Source organism: Salvelinus sp. IW2-2015, linkage group LG36, assembly GCF_002910315.2.
Source record: "Salvelinus sp. IW2-2015 linkage group LG36, ASM291031v2, whole genome shotgun sequence".
Classification (NCBI taxonomy): domain Eukaryota; kingdom Metazoa; phylum Chordata; class Actinopteri; order Salmoniformes; family Salmonidae; genus Salvelinus; species Salvelinus sp. IW2-2015.
The window spans coordinates 9,391,381-9,414,713 of record NC_036875.1 but is presented as its reverse complement, the minus strand read 5'-3'; the positions used below and the strand labels follow the sequence as shown (position 1 = coordinate 9,414,713).

The 23,333-nt window shown below is 40.9% G+C and overlaps 2 protein-coding genes across 2 annotated transcripts in view; both read left to right on the top strand.

Annotated features, from left to right (window-relative positions):
- LOC111959349 (activin receptor type-1C) overlaps positions 1–12,648 on the top strand; it is a 35,622-nt gene extending 22,974 nt beyond the window's left edge. Inside the window, exons 3-9 of the mRNA XM_023980849.2 lie at positions 1,627–1,869; positions 2,183–2,411; positions 2,706–2,875; positions 5,978–6,134; positions 7,580–7,704; positions 9,745–9,875; positions 10,337–12,648. Of these exons, the coding sequence (XP_023836617.1) occupies positions 1,627–1,869; positions 2,183–2,411; positions 2,706–2,875; positions 5,978–6,134; positions 7,580–7,704; positions 9,745–9,875; positions 10,337–10,462 (1,181 nt within the window). The 3' untranslated portion in view covers positions 10,463–12,648. The remainder of the gene's footprint in view (positions 1–1,626; positions 1,870–2,182; positions 2,412–2,705; positions 2,876–5,977; positions 6,135–7,579; positions 7,705–9,744; positions 9,876–10,336) is intronic.
- Positions 12,649–18,348: 5,700 nt separating this feature from the next.
- On the top strand, positions 18,349–22,697 carry LOC111959867 (cytohesin-interacting protein). Its single transcript, XM_023981702.2, has 8 exons — positions 18,349–18,531; positions 19,009–19,058; positions 19,175–19,229; positions 19,359–19,461; positions 19,841–19,934; positions 20,177–20,243; positions 20,716–20,782; positions 21,014–22,697. The coding sequence occupies exons 1-8, from the start codon at positions 18,349–18,351 to the stop codon at positions 21,457–21,459; spliced, it is 1,065 nt and encodes a 354-aa protein (XP_023837470.1). The 3' UTR covers positions 21,460–22,697.
- Positions 22,698–23,333: the final 636 nt, after the last annotated feature.

Here is a 23,333-nt window from a genome sequence, read left to right as displayed (position 1 = left end):
AACCAATGGACATGGGCCCATGAAATTTGGTATGTAAACCTTATGTATATGTCCTTAGAAGCTGTGTGAATACAAATTCACTGCAACCTTAGCTGCACCAGACAAGTTGGTGGCACTATAGATGTCATTGGCAACAGTGGCACCATAGGATACTATAGCAATAACTATAAATCAAGTAGACTTTGTCTCGTGAAAATTAATGTTAGATAAAAATTATGCAGATGAACAATGTGAAACATTTTGAAAATAACACTGAAAATATTTCCTAAATCTTAACTTAAACACTTAGCCAAATTGACCACAGAATTGGTATACAAACTCAATACACTATAAGTAATGATTTGAACAATGATTACCTGCTAGACTAAACTTCACTAGCGTCATCCTTGTGGTATTGAGAGATACCTCAAGGTATGCTTCCACTGATTGTACATAAAGGAAGGTAGCGCATACATGCTAGAGTGCTTGCTTTGTCCTTTCTGTCATCCTGTGAATCCCGTTCATTGCTGCTCACAGCTATATTTAGAAGTTAACATTTACATTTAATTTATATTTCAGTAGTGTACCGGCTAAATTGCAGTGGTCTGAACTTGGGTTAGGTTCATTCTACCGATGACGGGCACAACACGGACACCTCAGATGATGTAAAATAGGTTCTTCGCTACAACATACGTGTTTACACATTTTTTCATAAAAAAGTTTTTTTGTCAATAAATTATACAACTGTTTGATAACCCTGTTTGTAAGCTTTCAAATTATATCAAACTCAACTGTTTTTCAGTGATGAAGACATGGATGTAGGGTGTGGTATGCAAAATGGGTCAACTTTGAGCACCTCTATTTTGGCATTCAGGTCATTTGCATTGACCCATTTTTGCACTGACTCGATGCACACTCACCGGACTCTACCCACACACTCAGACATACTTACACTGACACTCCAACAGACACGGACACACACAAAACACACACATGCATATCGACGACACACACACACACACACACACTGCTGCTACTCTGTTTATTATCTATCCTGATTGCCTAATACATTTGAACCCTTACCTACATGTACGTATTACCTCAACTACCTTGTATCCCTGCAGATTGACTCGGTACTGGTACTCCTTGTATATAGCTTCCTTATCTATTGTGTTACTATTTTCCATTTGCTAATTTTCTTACATTTGGAAAAGAGCTCATAAGTAAGCTTTTCAGGGTAAAGCCTACACCTGTTGGATTCGGCGCATTTGACAAATACAATTGAATTTGTTTTGGTAGAGATTTCAGCTTCACATTTTGATCACAAGCTGCAACAGCGTGTAATGACTACATTATTGGTAGTAATGGGTCAATTACTAAAGTGGTTGGAAATCACCACTAGAGGGCATGGAAATAATGAGAAGTATTAGCCTATGTATGATTTGGGTTCAGGAAGTCTTTTTCTTTTTGATCCCTAATGTAAAAATCCCCATCCACCTTTTTAAATCTTATATCACAAATGTGTGGGCCATTGCACATTCATCTACTGATCAAGTCTTGTTATTGAATAAGACCTTCTCTGTTTCTTACGTAGTGTGTAGTGTACTTACAGTATGTTGCTGTGTCTGTGTTGTGTTGGCTATGCAGAGAGGCCTTCGGAGGAGCCCGGCTGGGGCAGGCTGGAGCTGGCAGCAGTCATCCTGGTTCCCTCTACCCTGCTCTGTGTGAGCATCCTGCTGGGTGTGTGTGTGGTGCAGGGCCAGCCCTGTGCCTACAACCGGGCCCACAAGAATGACGTGGAGGAGCCCCTGGATGACCAAAGTCTTATGTCCCCCGATAAGTGTCTTAAAGACCTCATCTACGATATGAGCACCTCTGGCTCAGGCTCCGGTAAGAGAGTGTCTATACATGTATGGTTCAATGTACAGTCATAGAAACATAATCACTAGAATGGGCATCCCCCATCAAGTCAATGGGTCTCTAATGGTGATTCTATTTAGGCATGCACCACAGGAGAGCAGGTAATGGTGCTCTGATAGATGGACATAACGAATTTAGCATTTTAAATCAATTTGATGTTTTAATATTGAAAATTGGGCAGCAAGTGAGAGTAACAACACACTGAACTCAGAGTTTATAATTGGATTTTGTTCGTGACAGAGCATTTGTAACTGATTCATCTGATTTTTGTTTTGCTTTACAGGGCTACCACTGCTGGTACAACGGACAATAGCTCGGACTATCGTGCTGCAGGAGACCATTGGGAAGGGCCGCTTCGGGGAGGTGTGGCGAGGGAAGTGGCGAGGGGAGGACGTTGCGGTGAAGATCTTCTCATCCCGTGACGAGAGGTCCTGGTTCAGAGAGGCAGAGATCTATCAGACCATCATGCTCCGACACGAGAATATCCTGGGATTCATTGCAGCTGATAACAAAGGAACTTATTGACATATTTGGTCCAAATGGCACCCTATTCCCTATATAGTGCACTACTTTTCACCAGCGCCCTATATACTATATAGGGAATAGGGTGCCATCTGGGACGCATCCTTGATATAACTGCCCTTGATATGCTATTTTGACTATGTAGTGACTTAAGCAGGAAAAGCTCCTGGCCCTAACTACATTTCATGTCATGTACATTGTTTTAATGTGTGACGAGAAGCGTTCTCAAGTATGACTGTACACTAACCTCAGGTGTATGACCATGCCCTTTCGCTGTCTTCTGCAGATAACGGCTCTTGGACCCAGCTGTGGCTGGTGACAGAGTACCACGAGCACGGCTCCCTGTTCGACTACCTGAACAGGTACACAGTGTCTGTGGACGGCATGATCGTTCTGGCCTTGTCCATCGCTAGCGGCCTGGCACACCTCCACATGGAGATCATTGGCACTCAGGGTGAGGTGTTGGCACCGCAAATCCTTTCAGCCTAGATCTTTACATTCCTGTAATGGGAATTTAAGATGCCTATCGTTTTTAGATTCAGAGTGATTGATATAATGTAGCATATTTAGAGTCTCTGTATCCTACAGGTCCACAGATATACCACACACTACAAGGCTTATTTGTAGTGTGGTATAGGCTTCAATAACAATAGAACACCTGTGTATCTGTCAGTCTAGTTTAGGACTGATGCCATTCCCACTTTACATATTCTATTGAACATCCCACAGGATTGACATGTATTCTTGTAGTGGAAATAATGATTCACCAAAGGTCAGAACTATAATTACAGGGACTTGGCGAGGGCCTCCGTTTATAACAGAACAACCATAGAAAATCCTCTTTCTAATCTTAGAAAAGCTACTTTCCAAAGCACACTTTTTTGTGTTGCTAGTTACTTGCTGATGTGAGCTTGTTGCATTCACACCGATAGCCTTATTTCTATACAAATTGTTTCTTCTGAATTATTTTTCTTTCTTTTTCTTTCACATGTTTGCAATGTACTACTGTTAATCTATTGTAAGCATATATTTTGCAAGGGCTATATAACAGTGACAACAAACATCTACCCATGTTAGCAAGTTATTGAATAGACATGAAATATAACCATCACCAGGGTTGGGGAGTAACGGATTACATGTACATGTAGTCCGTTACATGTAAGGGATTACAAAAAAACTGGTAACTGTAAATATTGTAATCAGATTACAGATACTTTTGAAAAACTAGATGATTACTTCGAGGTTTACTTCGCGGATTACTTTTAAATTCGGAAAGGATGTTTGCATAAAAAAATCTTTGACACTTCTCTGTTTTCTCAATGACATTCAAATCCACATTGAAAGAATGTCCAAGTTTTTAAATTTGTTCCACCTTGAGCGAATCTGACCACAAGTCAGAGACCACTATGATGACACACCAAATGTGTTTGATGACTCGCGGGAAAAGAGCAGGAATAGGCTTTTGTTGGCTACAGTCGAAGCTATGTCTTCCAATGATGTTGGCATCTGAAGATTATCCAACTTCAATAAACGTTTGGCGGTAAGGATTACAGCAGTGGTGTAGTCTACGGCGATACAGCTATCACTTATTATTGATATCTACATAGCGCATTGACGTGAATCACACTGCTGCTCTGTCATTTAGCTATTTGCAACTTATGGATTGTGGTTGTTGTAGATGGCAGTTCACAAATCTAAATATGTATTTGAACCCAATAATGGTTGAATTCAAGAAGTTTAAGCTGCCTATCAATCATTGTTTTTGAAACCAGTGGACAGCCAGTGAAATATGCGCTCTTGCAACAGCTGCATAGTGCGGATCCCAGCCTATGGAATAAAAGTGTTTTTTTTATTGCTCAATCTAATTCATGCTGATAAAAAAAAAATATCCATATACCTAATGGAGACATGCTCAAACTCGCACACTTTTGATAGACTTAAAGGGGCAATCTGTAGTTGCTACATCCATTTTTGGACTTATAAATGATATATACATTACCAGTCAAAAGTTTGGACACACTCATTCCAGGTTTTTTCTTTGTGAAGACATCAAAATTATGAAATAGTACATATAGAGTCATGTAGTAACCAAAAAGTGTTAAACAAATCAAAATATATTTTATATTCAAAGTAACCACCCTTTGCCTTGATGACAGCTTTGCATACTCTTGGCATTCTCTCAATCAGCTTCATGAGGAATGCTTTTCAGTTCCCACACAGTTCCCACGTATGCTGAGCACTTGTTGGCTGCTTTTCCGTCACTCGGTGGTCCAACTCAACCCAAACATCCCAATTGGGTTGAGGTCTGGCGTTTGTGGAGGCCAGGTCATCTGATGCAGCACTCCATCACTCTCCTTCTTGGTGAAATAGCCCTTACACAGCCTGGAGGTGTGTTGCGTCATTGTCCTGTTGAAAAACAAATGATACTCCCACTAAGTGCAAACCAGATGGGATGGTGTATCGCTGCAGAAGGCTGTGGTAGCCATGGTGTTGAAGTGTGCCTTGAATTCTAAATAAATCACAGACAGGGTCACCATCAAAGCATCATCACATTATGGATGGTCAGTCCTTGCATCCATAGCTCCGTCTATTACTTTGAGAGTGGTTACATTTCTCCAGGCCCATCCCTCAGCTTTTTACCAAAACAGGGGCGACCATTTTGTTATTGTTTCAACTGTGGATTTGCCCTTTTAAACAGCTGTACATTATCAAGATATCAAATTGTCACCAACAAATAGGTAAACAATAGGCCTATAGCAAATGCAGCATATGGCATTCATTTTTCACATGTAAATAGCACCTTTCAGTAGTGCTCAAAGCATGCCATTCCATGAGGGCAGCATTATTTTTCAACCTGAATCAATGAGCCCAATCAGTCCTCCATGACAACAAAATCATGAACAACACAGTATGGCTGGCTATTAAGTCCTTAGTTTTGGGGTTATACTCAGGTAAAACAATTAGGCTAATCTATTCTTCCATATTTCCAAGTCCTATTCTTGAAGATCATGGGGTATAACATTTACTGGAATGACTGGAATTCTGATAGACTTTGGTTTTAATTGTATAGATATAATTTAATCGTATTATTATATGTAGTAGAAAGCGATGGGGTAGAAGAAGCTTACATAACCACCCCATAAAGTAAAATTTAACATCCATATATGGCCAGCGATTTAAACGTTAACATTGCTTTATCCTGCAATAGATGTTGTTCAATTGGTAACATAAATGTTTATCTTCTTCTAATGCCTCTTAAGGGGAAAGTAATCTGAAAGTAACTGAATGTAATCAGATTACTTTACTGAGTTTGGGTAATCCAAAAGTTACGTTACTGATTACAATTTTGGACAGATAACTAGTAAATGTAACAGATTACATTTAGAAAGTAACCTGCCCAACCCTGAATAACTATGTTGTAATGTGTGCATCCATTCATAGCACTAGACATGTATTTTGCAAGGGCCATACACCAGTGACAATAAACCCATGTATCACTTTAGCAAGTTATTGAAATTACATGTAATAAAACTATGAGTTGTGATGTGTTTTACAGGGAAACCTGCCATCGCCCACAGAGACATCAAGTCTAAAAACATTCTGGTGAAGAAGAATGGGACGGCTGTCATAGCAGACCTCGGATTGGCTGTGAAACACGACTCCAGTACCAACATCATTGATATACCGTCCAATCACAGAGTAGGAACAAAGAGGTAACTAGGCAGCTTTTAACTGAGAGAAAAGAGCATGGGCATGTCTATTGGCCACTTTGATCGACTTTTTCAAGTATTAGTATTTTATCTTTTTATATCCTTTTTAGAGAGATGGAGGGAGCAATATTGGCCAACGATCAGGAAGGTCTCACATTCACTTTGAGTGTGTCCAAAATGCCACAGCTCTAGTCAGAAATAGTGCACTAGGGAATAGGGTGCCATTTGGGACGCATCCAAGTCTTTACATCTCCCTTGCCCTCGTTTGTTTATGAAATTGATGGCTAGCCGACAGGTATCCTCGTCCACGTGCTACCTTCATCATTCAGAGCTCCTATTTTTAGGACACCATGTGCCGTTTGTTAACTGTTAATATAGTGATGGGACCGCTGCTCACATGGAGCCCTGTCTTCTGTCTATATAATAATAACATGTCTTTGTCTGTGTGTGCCTGCTGCCTGTCTGCTGCCTGTCTGCAGGGTGGGAAATTAACTTTTTGGTCCAACAACCACTGGTGGAAGATTCTTTTACTTTACAAAATATATTTTTCTCCGTAATTACACCACAAATCACCCCCAAAAAATGTATTACTAGTAAGAAGTAATGAGTTATATTTCTTAATTTCATTGAATTTTTGTGACCTGCTTCTTTTAAGCAATGTATGTTAAAATGAATCATTTCGATCCAATAATAAACAGTTCTACAACTGAACATCAAGAATCACCAAAGTGCCTGCCACAAAATGCTGAGTGATACAGCTTATTTATTATTATAGTTCAGGGCTCAATGCTGACATTTTTTACAAGAAGTACATGATGTTGTCATAAGTAGAAATGTAGAAGCACAAAAATAAATCAAGGAGAGCAATGACTAAAGGTTAATGAATAAACGTTTTTGGGAGTGATCCATCCTCAATCAAGCACAGTCATCAGGTGAGACCAAAATGTTCAGCTGCCCTTTAAGGGACGGGCTGTTACCATGGCAACTAAGGCACTTGCTTGTCTGTGATGGAAAAATAATCTCAGACTGCGATGTCTTCCTAGCAGCAGGCAGTTGCAGCAAACTCAAACTAACTTTGATAAACAACCTAGCGCGTGAACAAAACGATCTAACTGTCCAAGAAACACAACGACAAAGTCACACTTTAGTAGCCTTTCTTGTCAGTTTGACAAACCACTACATGTGGGCTTTGGATACAAAAAAAAAACAGTTCCCAAATGCTCTGTGTGACCACCCGCCAACATGGCGTGTGAAATATAGCTATAGTACATTCTTACCCGCCGATGACAAACTATACTCTCATTTGGCGGGTGGATGGTGATAATTTCCAACCCTGCCTGTCTGTATCTCTGCCAGGACATTGAGTGTCTTCAGATGTGTCAGTGTTGACTCACTCACCCTAATACCACTGTTGGTTAGTAGTTAACGAGTTCATCCTCCCTCGGCAGGTACATGGCCCCAGAACTGCTGGATGACACGATAAATATTGGCAGCTTTGAGTCGTTCAAGCGGGCAGACATCTACTCCCTGGGCCTTGTGTTCTGGGAACTGGCAAGGAGGTGTTCCATCAGAGGTACGTCTTTTTAAACTCTTAGTACAAAAGCGACCGGAAGGAAATACAATGGAAGGCTACTAGGAATGACAGTATTTAAAGCTGAAGCTAATATTGTATTCCCTGTATGCACTATAGGGTGCCATTTGGGACACCTTCAAGTTATTTAACTCTTAGTACAAAAGCAACATTAAGCAAATGAAATGGAAGTCTAGTCTGTGCAGCTAATGCACTCAGAGAAATGACACTGGAGTAGTGATTGATGCAGTTATTGGTTTATTGGGTAGGCGATGCATATACAGTGGGGAGAACAAGTATTTGATACACTGACAATTTTGCAGGTTTTCCTACTTACAAAGCATGTAGAGGTCTGTAATTTTTATCATACGTACACTTCAACTGTGAGAGAAGGAATCTAAAACAAAAATCCAGAAAATCACATTGTATGATTTTTAATTAATTAATTTGCATTTTATTGCATGACATAAGTATTTGATACATCAGAAAAGCAGAACTGAATATTTGGTACAGAAACCTTAGTTTGCAATTACAGAGATCATACGTTTCCTGTAGTTCTTGACCAGGTTTGCACACACTGCAGCAGGGATTTTGGCCCACTCCTCCATACAGACCTTCTCCAGATCCTTCAGGTTTCGGGGCTGTCGCTGGGCAATACGGACTTTCGGCTCCCTCCAAAGATTTTCTATTGGTTCAGGTCTGGAGACTGGCTAGGCCACTCCAGGACCTTGAGATGCTTCTTACGGAGCACTCCTTAGTTGCCCTGGCTGTGTGTTTCGGGTCGTTGTCATGCTGGAAGACCCAGCCACGACCATCTTCAATGCTCTTACTGAGGGAAGGAGGTTGTTGGTCAAGATCTCGCGATACATGGCCCCATCCATCCTCCCTTCAATACGGTGCAGTCGTCCTGTCCCCTTTGCAGAAAAGCATCCCCAAAGAATGATGTTTCCACCTCCATGCTTCACGGTTGGGATGGTGTTCTTGGGGTTGTACTCATCCTTCTATTCCTCCAAACACGGCGAGTGGAGTTTAGAGCAAAAAGCTCTATTTTTGTCTCATCAGACCACATGACCTTCTCCCATTCCTCCTCTGGATCATCCAGATGGTCATTGGCAAACTTCAGACGGGCCTGGACATGCGCTGGCTTGAGCAGGGGGACCTTGCGTGCGCTGCAGGATTTTAATCCATGACGGCGTAGTGTGTTACTAATGGTTTTCTTTGAGACTGTGGTCCCAGCTCTCTTCGGTCATTGACCAGGTCCTGCCGTGTAGTTCTGGGCTGATCCCTCACATTCCTCATGATCATTTGATGCCCCACGAGGTGAGATCTTGCATGGAGCCCCGACCGAGGGTGATTGACCGTCATCTTGAACTTCTTCCATTTTCTAATAATTGTGCCAACAGTTGTTGCCTTCTCACCAAGCTGCTTGGCTATTGTCCTGTAGCCCATCCCAGCCTTGTACAGGTCTACAATTTATTCCCTGATGTCCTTACACAGCTCTCTGGTCTTGGCCATTGTGGAGAGGTTGGAGTCTGTTTGATTGAGTGTGTGGACAGGTGTCTTTTATACAGGTAACGAGTTCAACCAGGTGCAGTTAATACAGGTAATGAGTGGAGAACAGGAGGGCTTCTTAAAGAAAAACTAACAGGTTCTGTGAAGCCGGAATTCTTACTGGTTGGTAGGTGATCAAATACTTATGTCATGCAATAAAATGCAAATTAATTACTTAAAAATCATACAATGTGATTTTCTGGATTTCTGTTTTAGATTCCGTCTCTCACAGTTGAAGTGTACCTATGATAAAAATGACAGACCTCTACATGCTTTGTAAGTAGGAAAACCTGCAAAATCGGCAGTGTATCAAATACTTGTTCTCCCCACTGTACTTTATCCAGTGATTCATCATTTAATGAATATTAATGAATTATAATTTTACCACTGATATTAAGTAAACACAATTTCTCATATTGCCATGGAACTGATGAAGGATGGTACATTTGTGCCAGGGAAATGAAGAAATGTGCTTGTTTTTTGCCCCCACAGGACTTCAAGAAGATTTTCAGTTGCCTTACTATGATATGGTGCCTTCAGATCCTTCTGTGGAGGACATGAGAAAGATAGTCTGTGACCAGAAACTGAGACCCAACATTCCCAACCAGTGGCAGAGCTGTGAGGTGAGATAAAAAATTTTGACTGTGATAGGGTTGCAACTTTCCCAGGTTTTCCAGAAACCCCGGTTGGAAGATTCCTGGAATCGGTAGGGAATAAGCAGGAACTCCGTGAATCCTCAGAACGGGAAGCCTAGGAATTTTTGGACTAATTTTACAACCCTAGACTTAAAAAAAATACAAAATAATTTAGCTTCCACTACAGAGCCATAGGGCCGATTGGGAATACAATATACTTATTGTATATTGGCTTGGTTAGCATTTAGAATTGTACCTCTGTAAATTGAACTGCTGTTTTTGAGGAAGGTTTTACTTGCAATGACTGATATGGGGTTGTCTAACCTACCTTATTTGAATGCACTTACTGTAATTCTAAGTTGCTCTGCTCTGAACAAGAGTGTCTGCTAAATAGCCAAAATGTACAATTTTGACCTGTTGATTGAACATGATCCTTCTTGATTCACCAGGCACTGCGGGTGATAGGCAAGCTGATGCGCGAGTGCTGGTATGCCAACGCTGCAGCTCGCCTCACCGCGCTGAGGGTCAAGAAAACCGTCTCTCAGGTGACTGTACTCAAGGACATCAAAGATTAGCTAGCCCACTGGCTGGCGCACCAGAATGTACTGTTATTGGTCTGGAGCAAAGCATCCTCAAGACCACACTGAAACAAGAAACACTCAGCTGGGTCGTATTAATTAGAAACCAAACAAAAGAAAAGGAGGGACTACCTAAACCTATCCAATAAGACATTCTCATTAAAACATGTTTTGTTGTGGTTAGTAAATGTAGGTTTTAGCACGGTGTTACAAATGCCTGTATTGCAAGAATCAAGATTTGTTTAGTTTTATGAGCGTTCATGTCCGCTTGTTCTCATGAACTCTTTTTTGATCTCATCTCCTTCTGTGCTGTTTGCACCTTCCCACTTGCACACACACACACCAAGCCTTTCCCCATGCCACTCACATCGAACATTAAAGATCACTTCTATTTGCATTTGAGGGTTGGTCCAACAGAATTGGTCACATGGACACCCAAACACAATGAGACATTGTTTTACTGTAACAGAGGAGAAGTTACCTTTTCTAACTATACCCTTTTTATGTCTCGACTCCCAGACCCTCCTAAAACTGGAGTATCAATGAACATGATTGTGGAACATTTATGCACAGTTTCTGTCACACTGTGACAGAAATGCAGTACTTGGTAGCAAGTACCGTTAGGAGCATTTTAGCCACATACTGTTAATGTGCTAGCTGTCTAGTGTGTGTTTTTATAAATGTGCAATGAGCATAAGAAGAACAATTTTATATAAGGTAGACCACTTGATTCCAACATGTGAACAAAGTGGACAGGCTAGCATGCTGTTCAAACAGTTGGAGATGGACAGGAGGTTGTGTCCAGAACAGTTCAACTGTTCTAGCTACCTTGCTAGCAAGCAAATAGATCCAAATTGGCTAGACTTTAAATGTAGAGATTAGCTGGCTACTCACTAGCACGTGGGCTTGTGCTTGAGAGATTGTTTATGAGACCTGTGTTAACTTTCTATAATGCCTGTTAAGAGAAGTTGGTCATTATTAGTTCATGGTTCGGGTAAAGAAAATAAAAAAAAAGGGCATTTTCATAGACAGACTTGGAAGCCAGATCAGTGATTATTGCAAACAAGCAGGTTAAATACAATTTGATAAAACAATGTCATTATTAATGGGTCTTATGGTTGTGGAAGGCTTCTATTTAGCCTAGGTATAACTTCAAAAGCCTTGAATTCATTCGATTCTTCCTGACCGTTTGAAATGCGGTGTATTGACCTTTTAATTGTGCAACAAAGCTTATTTAAAGAAAACATTTAAAAAATCACGATATATATATATCGTGAATCGGCCTTAGGATTGGAAACATTTAGATGAGCTTTTTAGGCCATATCGCCCAGTCCTATATGGTGTGCACTAATGAATACGACCCAGCAGTGAGCATGCTCAGCTTGTGATGCCAAAAGAGCCTGCTGCTGTTCAGCAGGGAACACTCCTGCCCTACAGTGTGTGACTGGAACTGGATCAACCAATCCAGAGGAACAGGAAATTAAACTGTGACCTATCAGAAGAAGATGGATGATTTACAATGTACCGATTTCCTCTGCTACCTCAGATGTTTTTAAGTGCCCAAAGCTTGAAGTTGCACATTGAACGCTTCGTGCCATAATATACTGTATGTAGTGCTAGGCAACATGCAAAATGACTGTAAATGTTACTGAGTAACGCACTCACTGCTATGCCTGATTTGTACAGGACACACAAGGTCTATACCCATAAAGATAATTGTTACTTGGGAGCTGCCCCTCCCTCCCCAACCTATTATATTTGTCATCTATATATCTTTTTTATATAAGACTTGAAAATAATGCCTATTTCAACTATACTATGTATTTAAGTCAAACATAGTCCAATATGTTGTATAATATCTGCAGGTCTAGCAATCTGCAGGTCTAACAATAATGTTATGGAGATGGAGAAATGTAACTACTCTCCAATTCATAGACAGGTGTGGATGCAACGACTGATCATCCATGATATCAAAATGATAGTTTTCACCATGTTTTGAGGCTATACAATGCAAACAATTGCATTGTTTACAAACAATGGAGTTAAACAAGCTTGCATTTTCGGTTCTGATGTGGTACGACAGTCTTACTAAGCTCATGACAAAATGTATAAATAATATTCTTCAAGAGTCAATGGGTATATATCATCAATTGAATAAAAGTTTAAAAAACAACTGTAGCAAACACAGATTGTCTCTTTTAAACACAACCGCACACTAATGATGTATGATTTAGATGTATTTTCCCTAACAACCGCATCTTCTCTGAGAAGCACAACTTTTGTTATATTACAGAAGAGAGAACTACACCGAACAAAAATGTACATGCAACAATTTCAAAGAGTTTACTGAGTTATAGTTCATATAAGGAAATCAGTCAATTGAAATGAATAGATTCGGCCCTAATCTATGGATTTCCCATGACTGGGATAATATATATGCATCTGTTGGTCACAGATACCTTGAAAACAAGTAGGGGCGTGGATCAGAAAACGAGTCACTATCTGGTGTGACCACCATTTGCCTCATGCAGCACGACACATTTATTTTGCATAGAGTTGATCAGGCTATTGATTGTGGCCTGTGGAATGTTGTCCCAGTCCTCTTCAATGGCTGTGCGATGTTGCTGGATATTGCCGGGAACTGGAACACTGTCGTACAGATTGATCCAGAGCATCCCAAACATGCTCAATTGGTGACATGTCTGGTGAGTATGCAGGCCATGGAAGAACTGAGACATTTTCAGCTCAAGGAATTGTGTACAGACCCTTGCAACATGGGGCTGTGCATTATCATGCTGAAACATGAGGTGATGGATGAATGGCAAGACAATGGGCCTCAGGATCTCGTCACGGTATTTCTACATTCAAATTACCATTGATGAAATGTAATTGTGTTTATTGTCCTTAGCTTATGCCTGCCCATACCATAAACCCACCGAAACCATGGGGCACTCTGTTCACAATGTTGACATCAGGAAACCGCTCGCCCACACAATGCCATACACGCTGTCTGCCATCTGCCCGGTACAGTTGAAACTGTGACTCATCTGTGAAGGGTACACATCTCCAGTGTGCCAGTGGCTATCGAAGGTGAACATTTTCCCACTGAAGTCTGTTACGCCCCCGAAGTGCAGTCAGGTCAAGACCCTGGTGAGGACAAGGAGCACGCAGATGAGCTTCCCTGAGATGGTTCTGACAGTTTGTACAGAACATTCTTTCGTTGTGCAAACCCACAGTTTCATCAGCTGTCCGGGTGGCTGGTCTCAGACCATCCCGCAGGTGAAGAAGCCGGATGTGGAGGTCCGGGGCTGGCATGGTCTGTGGTTGTGAGGCCGGTTCAACGTACTACCAAATTCTCTAAAATGACATTGGAGAGGCGGCTTATAGTAGAGAAATTAATATTAAATTATCTGGCCACAGCTCTGGTGGACATTCCTGCAGTTAGCATGTCAATTGCACCCTCCCTCAAAACTTGAGACATCTGTGGCATTGTGTGACAAAACTGCACATTTTAGAGTGGCCTTTGTAATGATCATGCTGTTTAATCAGCTTCTTGATATGCCACACCTGTCAGGTGGATGTGTTATCTTGGTAAAGAAGAAACACTCTCTAACAGGGATGTAAACAAATTTGTGCACAGAATTTGAGAGAAATAAGCTTTTTGTGCGCATGGAAAATTTCTGGGATCTTTTATTTCAGCTCATGAAACGTGGGACCAACACTTTACATGTTGCATTTATATTTTTGTTCAGTATATTTAGATGTTTTTTTTGTTTAATACATAATTATGGAAACACTTATTTCATAGGGATATATTTATACTGTATATCCAAGGCCTTTAATTGAATGCTGCACTATGTAGAGACACTATGAAAGGCCAATGTGAAAATATATACATTTTGTGCTTTATTTTAATATTTTTTCATTTAGAATTTTTTTTCATGCAGTACATTGTTGGTATAAGTTACTCAAGCAGTACATCCTTTACCCAAGATAATATACATGACTGAACATTTTTCAAATTGTTCACATGAAATAGTTTTTTTTAACTAGTACTCTTGTGTTATCAAGAAACACGGTCACTTTTTATTGACATTTGTTAATCACCTGGAATATGATGAGCCCCTTGTATGTTTTTCAGTTGAAAATGTGTTTTTAATTCATTGTTGGTTATGTACTAAAGAGGAATTTTACAGTGAGTCGTCAGCACAGCCGTACGTTTCAACAAGGACTGTGTTCAGGCTGCTCATGTGAACACTAATACCATTGTGAGACCTGGCTTGTAAACCCTTGCCATAAACAGGCTTAGGAATGGAAATATTGTGTGGGTGTCTACTGCACACCACATGGCAGGCCTGGTGCTCTGTTTGTTTAGGCCTGAAGCATGTTCAATCAGAATTATAGCACAGACATGTTGCCATTGTACATATGTATTGTCTGTGGTGTCATTTGACTTAAAAACAAAGTCTCCAATTCATTACAGAGATTGCTTTAAGATGAGTGCTGTTGAGAATAATCCACTTGACTGATCCATATCCACCCTTTAATTACTTGTTTGTTCAGTCTGTGTAGTGTTGTGGATGGGATGGTGGCAGTACAGTGTCAATGGAGCCTCTGTAGTTGCTTCATGGGTGTAAATGACCGCTTCGCTGCTCTGCTGCACATATAACTGTATTATAGTCAATATTACAATGAAATTTTGTATGTAAAAACAATGATTTGTTTCACTCAATATCTGTGTAATTATTTTACAAATGATGTAACAACAAAAAAATGAATATATATTAACATTGCAGTATTTAGTGCTCTGCCTGTATCCTGTGGACAAACAAATGTTATTTGTCTAAGTTGGAATACAGTCATGCTTTTGTCATGTGTCGAGGCCTACAGTCGAGTCAGTTTCTATGGCTGAGTTTACACAGGCATCCCAATACTGATATTTTCTCCCACTTATTAGTCTTTTGACCAATCATATCAGATCTTTTCACATCGGCTGTTTTTCAGAGCTGATCTGATTGGTCAAAAGACCAGTTAGTGAAAAAAATATCAATTGATTTGCTTCTGTTAAGACCATCAGTCATTCCAAAGAAAATAGTATTTGTGTAATTTCTGATCAAATATATTTTTTGAAGATTGTGTATGACACGATTGGACGTTTTGCCTGCTCTGGGAGTGTGATGTTACTTTCATAAAGAAGGATTAATGCTGGGAAATGTCCTCTTCCAATCAATTAGCATCGTTCTTTCTGTTGACAAGAGTAACTAGTAACTGGGGGTGGCAGGTAGCCTAGTGGTTAGAGCTTTGGACTTGTAACCGAAAGGTTGCTAGGTTGAATCCCCGACCTGACAGGGTAAAAATCTGCCCCTGAACAAGGCAGAACAACAATTTCACTGTTCGTAGGCCGTCATTGTAAATAAGAATTTGTTCTTAACTGACATGCCTCGTTAAATAAATAAAATAAAACTATTTAGTGTTGTGAACTCAGATATGGTATCTATGTCAATATGATGTGTCATTGCATTGTCTTTCCTTCTTACACTATTTATTATAAATACGTGACAACAGTGAATAAATAAACCACTTTTCATTGAACATGAGATTTTTCTGAGTAGTTTAATATTTCATAATGTTTACCAAATGTAATTCCCATGACAGATCATGATAGAATCAGAGCATGATTTGATCTTCCCGAATGAGAGCATTTTCGTTAGTTTACCTGAAATGACAATTTATTGTGTATGCCATCTATTTTCCCCTGCAATGATTCATAATTGTACTGTGGTTCAGAAAGCATTACAGCGTACTTAACAATGAACAAGATCTTTGTCCGTTAACTGGAGGAAGTAAGCCGTGCCACCGTGGCTGTTTGCAGCATTACTCAGATGAGTCAGACGCTCCTGAATGTGCTGTAGGGTTAAACTGACTCTCCGTTTGATTCTACGGCACGGTGACCGAGAACATGGACAGTCATAACGTGTTCGTTTAGATGTGGCTTTTTTGTTTTTTACATTTCAGAACTCAGGCTTGCTTTTCTCAATGGTGGAAGTGACTTACTGAGAAAAGTGTTGATGTGCTCAAAATAATTGATTTGAATGTTCTGCAGAGTTGAGATAAAACGGTGTCATAAAACCCCGTCCAGTAGTACACACACTTTATAAAACTCCACTGCTCCAGTCTCTCACTGAAGGGCAGGACAGGAGTGAATCTCCAACTAGGCAAGCCTATTTCAACAACCGACTGTAAACTTCCTGCATTCAGATAATTGGTCAATTAATATCCCAGCAACTTAAAGCCGATCAGCATCATCTAAAATGTGAAACATTAGTGCGGATATGTTGGGACTTTTTTGTTTGTTTGTTCAACACATTTGTCTTGATGGTGAGGTGTTGCAATATGTTAAGGGTGACAACCATTATAATTACATTTCTAGTTGCGTCGCAAATGGCACCGCATTTCTTACTTAGGCTGCGTTTAGACAGGCAGACCAATTCTGATTGTTTTCCCCCCACTAATTGGTCTTTTGACCAATCAGATCAGCTGTGACAAAGATCTGTAGTGAAAAGATCTGATGTGATTGGTCAAAAGACCAATAAGTGGAAAACAATATCAGAATTGGGCTGCCAGTGTAAACATAGCCATAGTGCACTACTTTTGACCAGAGCCCTTTGGGCCCAGGTCAAAAGAAGTGCACTATATAGGGAATAGGGTGGCATTTGGGAAGATCTCCTTGTCTGTACACAGTGTTACAGTGGAGGGAGATTCTACTGGCCAGACAGTCCCGTGGGAGCTTGGTCGCTGGCACTGCTAAGGGTCACATATGTTCAATGGGCCAGAGGGGAATGCAGTGAGGCAACACTGCTGTTCATTGGTCTGTTTCGTGAGGAGGGTATTACCAGGGGGTTCATATTGGGCCTGTCCCAAATGGAAACCTATTCCTTACATAATCCATTACTTTTGACCAGAGCCCGTCCATAGGGTGAACTTCATAGGGAATAGGGTTCCGTTTGGGATGGAGTTCTTTTTTTTAGGTGAGGGACATTCTGATGTTCCCATTTGACTAATTCCTAATTCATTTGTTTTGTGTCCCAAATACAAAGTTCTGGGGTGCTTGAATGGATAAGGTACTGTCTTGTACGATCATAAAATACATATTGTTTATCTTGTAAAAATGTATGAGGAAAAAATACTTCACTATCAAAGAACAATAGAAAAATTGTCAACACATCACATATCTGACATTGATTTTAGTCTTGACTGTTGGCCTGTGTGTGATTTCCTCTTGGATCAAACCACGTCTGATGCCTTCTAGCCATTGACCCATGCTGTGTGTTTGTAAAGCAAGTCTCTAGCCCCGAGCGAAAGCCTGCTTTTGTCTGTCCTCACAAGACAAATCTCTTTGCTTGGCGGACCAGAGAGGCTCAGGTTGACTCCAAACCATTCAGAMAACAGAAACTGGAGTGAGTGGAAGCAGGTGCTGATGCTAGTCTAGACCACAGAGGTGGCAGTTTTTCATGCATTGCTGATTTCTGACAGACCATAAATCAAATTGCACAGACTGCACAAAAAAAGGGGGCTGTTTGAAAAGAGAAAAAAAGTATGCCGATTTCCTTTTCCTGGCCACAGCAGAGCAGGCAAACGAAACACAAGAAAAATACAAAGAAACATAAAAGGGTGGAAAGAAAGTGAGCAAAGGGCTGTGATCGGCTAACACAGGAGCATCATAATCGCATGGTGTGGATTTCCGCTTTGGCACATTTACTTTAAGCTGCACAGCAGTGGCAGGGACACACCACATATACAACACATGCAGAGTTACTCTACTGTACTAGCTGTACCAGAGCTACACTATGGCGCTGTGAAGAGGGAGCGAGCTCCACTCCACCATGCAATCCACCACGAACTTCAATGGGCTCCAGCGACAGGGCAGCCAGGACAGTTACATTATGGAGGTCTCTCCGCGGAAGAAGGGTCCTCTATGGTATCGGCGCTCTCTGAGGGGACACCATGACAAACCCAGTCAGAATAGGGGGACTACTCCCGGGACTCTGCCAAGAGGCTGGAAACAGGTAAGCGAGAAACCTTGGATAGAAACAGGATAGAGTTAACAGTTTCACTGTATATCAATTGTCATGTACGCTATAAGTATTCTTAGAGGTCATTGATGTTAGCAGAGACGACATAAAACGGGTTCAGAGTGGCATCAGAGAGGTTTGCATTAACATGTACTGTACAACCACAACAAAACCCAGAACTTGCAATGACAAAAAGCCTTTTGACAAATGTAAATTTTTTGGTTTTCATAGGAGACAAACTAGTTCACTAGCAGGAAAAATACCTGGAAACGTAGTGTGTTGTGATGTATATGTTTAAGATGAAAATATGTCCAATTTCTTACTGAGAATATAAAGACTGGTGTCCATCTAGTCTATTTTGCATGGAATGAAATACATGTGCTGTGACCAGGTTGAGAATAGCTATTTTCACAGTTGTATTTATAAAATATATACTGTACAAATATATGAAATATACATTTGACTCTTCAGTCCAACAGAACCCGCTCAAACTCCTTGGTGGATTACTCTGACCCTCAGAGGTAAATACAAGCCCTCTGTCATTTTTACACTGTTAACACTATGATACATTCACAATTTGTGCTTTAATAACCCAAGTTAGGACAAGTCTGTAACCCCATTTCCCCTGAACATATAGGACTACTGTTATAATGCAAAAGCAAGACAATGAGACGTTTGGATTTGAAATTCAGGTAAGACATTTCATCCGTTTTCAAATACAATTATTTTTTAGAATTTATTAAGAAATACACCCCCCCCCAATTTTTTTTTTACCGCATTGTCAGTCCTGCCTAGTGACAGTGTGACTCCTCTTGTTGTAGACATATGGTGTGCAGCTGAAGAACAGCACTGCGGTGGAGATGTGCACATTTGTGTGCAAGGTGCAGGACGATAGCTCAGCTGAGAGTGCAGGCCTGACCACCGGTGAGACACCCACCCACTTCCTCTCCCTATGACCCAGACTCAGCTTCAACGCTGTGCAGTATGGTTTTCACACAGAGAGATGTCCTCGTTACACTCATTACAATACATCTAACTTTCACATATAGAAAGGCCAACAAGTCGACGCCTAACTACTCGCATTCTGTCTCTCTTTAGCTCTCCCACACACATTTCTTGTGGTTCGACGTTTTCGTACAATACCTTTATCGAGAAATAATAAATTCTACAATGCTGATTTTGGGTCAGTCAAACTCCCAGCACCACAGCCGAGATTAAGATTGGTTGTTTGCGTGTTAACCCTTTGAACATATCTCCCACGCTCTCGCTTTCTCTCTTTCTCTCGCTGTCGTTGTGCATGTAGGTGATGTTATCGTCACCATTAATGGGGTCAGCATTGAGGGGTCGAGCCATCAGCACATCGTTGACCTGATTCGAGAATCCAACAACTTTTTACAGTGAGTAACACCAGCGATGACACCCAAAACCGAAGGGTTACTGTGTAACTCTGAAGAATGTGAGAAAAACATTGAACATATAAAAATGCTTCTAAAACCTTGATATTGGCATTAACCTTGGTGTTGTATACTGAATAAGTCCCTCTAGGAAACATAAAGCTACTCTATTCTCTAGAAGGGTCAGTATTATCTTTAGGATGTGTATGTCTGCTTGTGCTCATCTTGCCTCTGTGTAATCTCAGGATGGAAACGGTGTGTGGGACGGTGGTGAAGAGGATTGAACTGGAGAAGAAGATGAGCTTGCTCAAGGTGTGTCTCTCTTACAGGGCGGATGTTTGGCTTCAATAACACATCATAGTGGGAAATATGGGTGGTGTGCACTGTGCAGTACCACATAACCCCCCCCCCATAAAAAGAGCACACATTACAAAACTATAGACCGGTTCCATATAGCTATTTATATACTGGGTGGTGCAAGCCCTGAAGGCTGATTGGCTGAAAGCCATGGTCTATCAGACCATATACCACGGGTATGATAAAAACATTACTTTTTACTGTTCTAATTACGTTGGTAACCAGTTTATAATAGCAATCAGGCACCTCAGGGGTTAGTGGTATATGGCCAATATACTGTACCACACGTCTAAGGGCTGGATCCAGGGTCACACACTATTATAAAGGCTATGTTAAGTACTGTATAGCTGACCTCAGTCATGTCTAATGTATAGCGGAGTCAATCATGTTTAATTGTCATGTCATTCTATGTTTTTTGTCCACACAGCATACCCTGGGAGAGAAATGGGTGGAGTTGCAAGCACTCACATTACAGGAAAAACGCCTTACGCGAGGTGAGGGGTTTTGCCCAGCTGTGAAACCACAGAATTTCCTGTGTCATTAGCTGATGTGAAAATGACAAGTAAACGCTGAGGTGCATTAACGAGCTTTGTTTACTGTCATTGTGACGCATTAACTGAGAAGTAATTGATATAAAAATGTCCTGTCAATCAACCACATCCGTTACAGTGCACATGAATACTGCAGTTGGAGAAGTCAACTAACTGCCCTTCCCTTGTCTCCAGGTAACCTGAATGACAGTTCTCTACACCCCTCTATGGACTCCCTGATGTCTCTACTTTCTCCGTCTGGACACAGTGACCACTGTGGCCACCGTTTCTCCAGTGACAGTAGCTGCCGGAGTGGGATGACAGAGGACAGTGACCTGGCCAGTGTGTTTGGGGACCTGAGCTCTCCCAGCCCCTGCAATGTGGCCAGTCCAGATGATAGCTGCTTCTTCTCCACAGACTTCCCCCAGGAAATGCCCAGGGCCCCGGCCAGCCTCAGCCGTCCCCGCAGCGATAGCCTGGCTGGCAGCAGTGGCTCCCTCTCCTCCACTAGTTGGGACCCCTCCAGAGCCTCCTCCCTGTTCGGGACACTCCCCAGGAAGGCTAGGAGAGCCAGCGTCCGCAAACACATCCTGAAGTTCATCCCTGGATTCAACCACTCAGTGGAGGAGGAGGACACCTGACCTGAGCTATGAACGAACACTACAGTAGGTCTGATGTGATGTTCAATACAAACATTTCCTGCTGAGACTGAAGCATTGCCAATATGGACACCGTGCCCCTGGCTCAGGAGTAGCCACTCAATGAACATTATTGGGATGAGAAGCATTAGGAGGTAAAGAGAAATCTCCCTTTGACAAAGGCCTTCAGTTATCTATTACTGTATACGTGATGCACAATTTTCATAATGAGAAGACAGCATTAATCCTTATAACGGTAACAATTATTTGTAATATAGAACACGGGAACTCAGTTCATGTGTGTGCAGACAGTGCAACAAAGATTGTGCTTGCCATTTCTAAAAATGTTACCATTGTATGTAGGGTGATAACTATGCATGAAAAGCCATGATTTTACTCAATTCAATATTTTGCTTGTATATAACTTGAGAAGTGTTATGCTTTGCATATTTGAAAGAATTTACCAGCAACAGTCTGTCAGGTTTGTCACCTAAAAAGTGTGAGTTCTTAACCAGGTAGCTAACTTCATAGTTCAAAACAGGATGTGGGCAGAGAAGGAGCTACTTTCTTGACTATTTTTGTACCCAAACCCAAGTTTCAGGTTATCTACAACTTACTTTCAGTCTTGATAGTTATACTACAAATAACAACCGTCTTTCCTCTAATTCATGGCATTTTAACAGAGTGCCATGGAATGTTACTCGACTGTTTTGAATGTATGCTTGATGTGCCATTTGCTGCTTTCATTGAGATTCAAAAGACATATTTGAAATTCCCTGAAGACAAGTGACTGTAAAATTTTACACAAAGTGTATAGTGACAATTTAGGAACCAACTATTTACATATTCTCTCTCTCATACTGCCTTCTATTATTTAAAGTACATCTATGTGAGAGTGAAAAAAAATAACTGATTAACATCCACTAGATGGCATTGCAAGCATTAAATGCTTAGGACTTTGAATTATATCAGGACATACAGTACAATGCCACACTGTAAAAGGAGAATGAGGTTCACAATATCTTGCCAAATGTGATGCCAGTGGGGTTCTGAAGTGGAGCGGCAGGTATCCTGGTGGTTAAGAGCGTTGGACTAGTAACCAAAAGGTTTCTGGTTCGAATTCCCAAGCTGACTAGGTGAAACATCTCATTGTGCCCTTGAGCAAGGCACTGAACCCTATTTGCTCCTGTAAGTTGCTGTTGATAAGTGAGTCTGTGAAATAAAAAAGTAGGACAGTTAAAGGAATTGTACATATACTGATGACCTTACACCAGAAGATTGGAATCCCAAAGCACAACAGTGGGGCACTCTATGCTTATTCTTCCAGACCAGGGGAGACCAGATTAACACCTTAACAAAAACACGATGGTGTTTTTCTCTACGACCTCCACAAGTGTCAGGGGACTTGTCTGAATGTAACCCGTAGTAACAAATGGAAGTAGTTTTGCGGCAACAAAAATAAGGTTAAATATGGAGAAATATATATACACACACATACATTTCCTGAGCTTTCTTATATCTCCTAGATATAGGAGACACTTCAAAACCTTATTCCTCATTTGTTTTTGTTGCTATTTATGAATGTTTTCTTCAATGCGATTCTATGGGCTATAGTAGTAAAGGCCAAATTATTTTTAATCAAATAACTTAAATTATTTTGGGGGTGGACCTAAAAGGGTCTTAATTTAAAATCAAATAGCTAAATTATCCATTGTATGACCATCTTAAAACAATTACATATGTTAACGTAGAAGAGGTGGGGGGGCACTAACAGCTTAGACTGAGGTTAACAGGGTGGTCAGCGCTACAGCTCTATACTGAAAAAGACTATCCTTCCTTTCTCTTACGTACTCTGTTAGCTTGGAGTCAAATGAGAA

Bases quoted from the DNA above. Each gene is read 5' to 3' on its own strand.
- LOC111959867 (XM_023981702.2), top strand. From the start codon at position 18,349: ATGCAATCCACCACGAACTTCAATGGGCTCCAGCGACAGGGCAGCCAG. The intron at 19,935-20,176 runs GTGAGTAACACC...GTGTAATCTCAG, and splicing joins GAATCCAACAACTTTTTACA to GATGGAAACGGTGTGTGGGA. The intron at 20,244-20,715 runs GTGTGTCTCTCT...TTGTCCACACAG, and splicing joins AGAAGATGAGCTTGCTCAAG to CATACCCTGGGAGAGAAATG.